The sequence below is a fragment of the Amorphotheca resinae genome (genome assembly GCF_003019875.1).
Source record: "Amorphotheca resinae ATCC 22711 unplaced genomic scaffold M430scaffold_6, whole genome shotgun sequence".
Lineage (NCBI taxonomy): Eukaryota > Fungi > Ascomycota > Leotiomycetes > Helotiales > Amorphothecaceae > Amorphotheca > Amorphotheca resinae.
In genome coordinates this window covers 1,012,057-1,014,491 of record NW_020194476.1, presented here as the reverse complement: position 1 = coordinate 1,014,491, position 2,435 = coordinate 1,012,057, and the positions used below count along the sequence as shown (strand labels likewise).

Genomic DNA, 2,435 nt, shown 5'->3' with positions numbered 1-2,435 from the left:
GTAGCTAGGTTTACGTCTACTGTATAATAAAGAGAGAGAAAGAAGAAGCTCTAGGTCTTCTTAACAAGTATAGCTAATATCTAGAAGGCCCTAGCTACTAAGAAGAAGTCTGACTATTAACTCTTTTTACTTACTTAGTACTAGGAGTTCCTCTTGTTATTTAATCGTATAGAAGTAAAGAAGTTACCGCTACTTTATAGTAAGTTAGTTAATTACGCTATTAAGATTAAGAAGACAGATAAAAAAGAATAAGAGATCTTATAAGGGCCCTTATATAGTATGTCAAGAGACAAGCTATTAGTCCTTTAGAAGACCCTAACTAACCTACTAGACAAGTAATTTATCTAGGTTAGTAACTTACTAGTAGTAGCTCTAGTACTCTTTGTACAAAAGCTAAGAAGTAGACTCTAGTTTTGTATTAACTACTAGAGGCTAAACAAGATTACTTAAAAGGACTAATACCTTCTCTTACTAATCTATAAGACCTTATAAAACATTAGACAGGTAAAATAGTTTATAAAGCTAGACGTAATTATAGCTTTTTATAAGATACAGATCGCTAAGAGTAACGAATAAAAGACGGCCTTTTATATAAGGTACGGCCTATATAAGTAACTAGTAACGCCCTTTAGGCTTACGAACACGCTAAGTACCTTTTAGAAGTATATTAACTAGGCCCTTTAAGACTACCTAGACAAGTTCTGCTTAGCGTACGTAGACGACGTCCTAATCTATTTAGAAGGGACTCTTAAAGAATATAAGAAGCACGTATAAAAGGTACTAGCTAGACTCTAGAAGGCCGGCCTATAGCTTAATATTAATAAGTATAAGTTTAAGGTTAAGTCGACTAAGTACCTTAGGTTTATTATTAAGGCCGAGTAAGGTATATAGATAGACCTAGGTAAGGTTAAGGCTATCCTAGACTAAGAAGTGTCTTATATAGTTAAGAGAGTCTAAGGGTTTTTAAGATTTACAAACTTTTATAAGAAGTTTATCTAGAACTTCTCTAATGTCGTACGCCTAATTACAGACCTTATAAAGAAAGACAAGGTGTTTAAGTAGATAGAGGACGCTAGGAAGGCCTTTAAACAGCTAAAGAAGATGTTTGTATTAGCGCTAATTCTTACTTTCTTTAACTATAACTATAAGACAATCCTAGAGACAGACTTCTTTAAGTAGTATATAAGTAAGATACTATTCTAGGTCGATAATAAGAGAGTCGTACAACCTTATACATACTTCTTAAAAAAGAATAATCTAGCTAAGTATAATTACAAGATCTATAATAAGGAAATATTAGCGATTATCTATTGTCTTAAAGAGTAGGACTTAAGCCTATAAAGCGTTAAGAGTTTTAAGATTTGTACAGACTATAAGAACTTAGAGTACTTTATAACTATCTAGAAGCTAACTAAACGATAAATAAGGTAGTCTCTAGTCTTGTTAAAATATAACTTTATAATCTCGTACATTAAAGGAAAGACAAACCTAATAGCTAACGCGTTATTATAACAGGACTAAGACATACTGTCTAACTAAGAAGATAAACGACTATAGTACTATATAATATAGCTACTAAAGCTAAGCTACCTAGTTAACCTTTTAGGCAGGCTACTCTTAAGGTAGAGAGTAATAGCTAAAGAGAACTCTCTCTTCTAAGAATTAACGACAGCTACTAAGTTACGTCTATAATCTATAAAGACGACCTACGCTATCCTTATAAAGAGCGCTACGCTAGCTAGTAACAGGCTAGCGTACATAGCCCTAGAGGCAGAAGGCGGCCTAGAAGGGCTTTAGGTAAGAGCTTATATAAAGGATTAAGTATATAATAAGATAGTCTAGGCGTTAGCCTAAGGTAACTAAGTCTTTCTAACTAAACTTAGAGTTAAAGTATTAATTATAGAGTATAGCTTAGACTAAGGAAATTAGCTACTCTTCTAAGGTAGGCACTAGGTTCTAGATTCTAAAGAGCTTTATATAAAGCTAATCTAACATATATACGACTTAGTCTTAATAGGCTACTTAGGTCGTAAGGTTACGTCTACCCTTATAATACACTAGTTCTTCTAGCTAGAAATACTTAGAGATATCTGTCGCTTTATATAGAACTACGATTTATATAGTTATAATAAGGCCTAGAGAGATTAAAAGTAAGGATTCTTAAAACCCTTACCTATACTTAATTAGATATAAAAAGAGATTTTAATCGACTTTATAGTCGACCTACCTAAGAGTAAGGGTTATACAAACCTTATAGTTATTATAGACTAGTTAAGTAAAGGAGTAATTCTTAAACTAATAGTATAGATTAGAGTAGAGGACGTAGCTAATACATTTATATAATACTTCTACTAATATTATAGACTACTATACGTAATCGTGTCTAACAAGAGACTATAGTTTGTAGGAATCGTGTAGGCGCGGATCTACGTATA

General features: G+C 32.5%; 1 protein-coding gene across 1 annotated transcript; it reads left to right on the top strand.

The window, feature by feature from the left end:
- Positions 1 to 1,206: 1,206 nt before the first annotated feature.
- Positions 1,207 to 1,404, top strand: M430DRAFT_101476 (hypothetical protein; the record flags this gene model as incomplete). The annotated part of the gene is made up of 2 exons (XM_024860710.1): positions 1,207 to 1,322; positions 1,344 to 1,404. Coding segments are annotated over 2 exons (177 nt in total), but the record flags the coding sequence as incomplete, so codon positions are not given.
- Between the last annotated feature and the right edge of the window lie 1,031 nt (positions 1,405 to 2,435).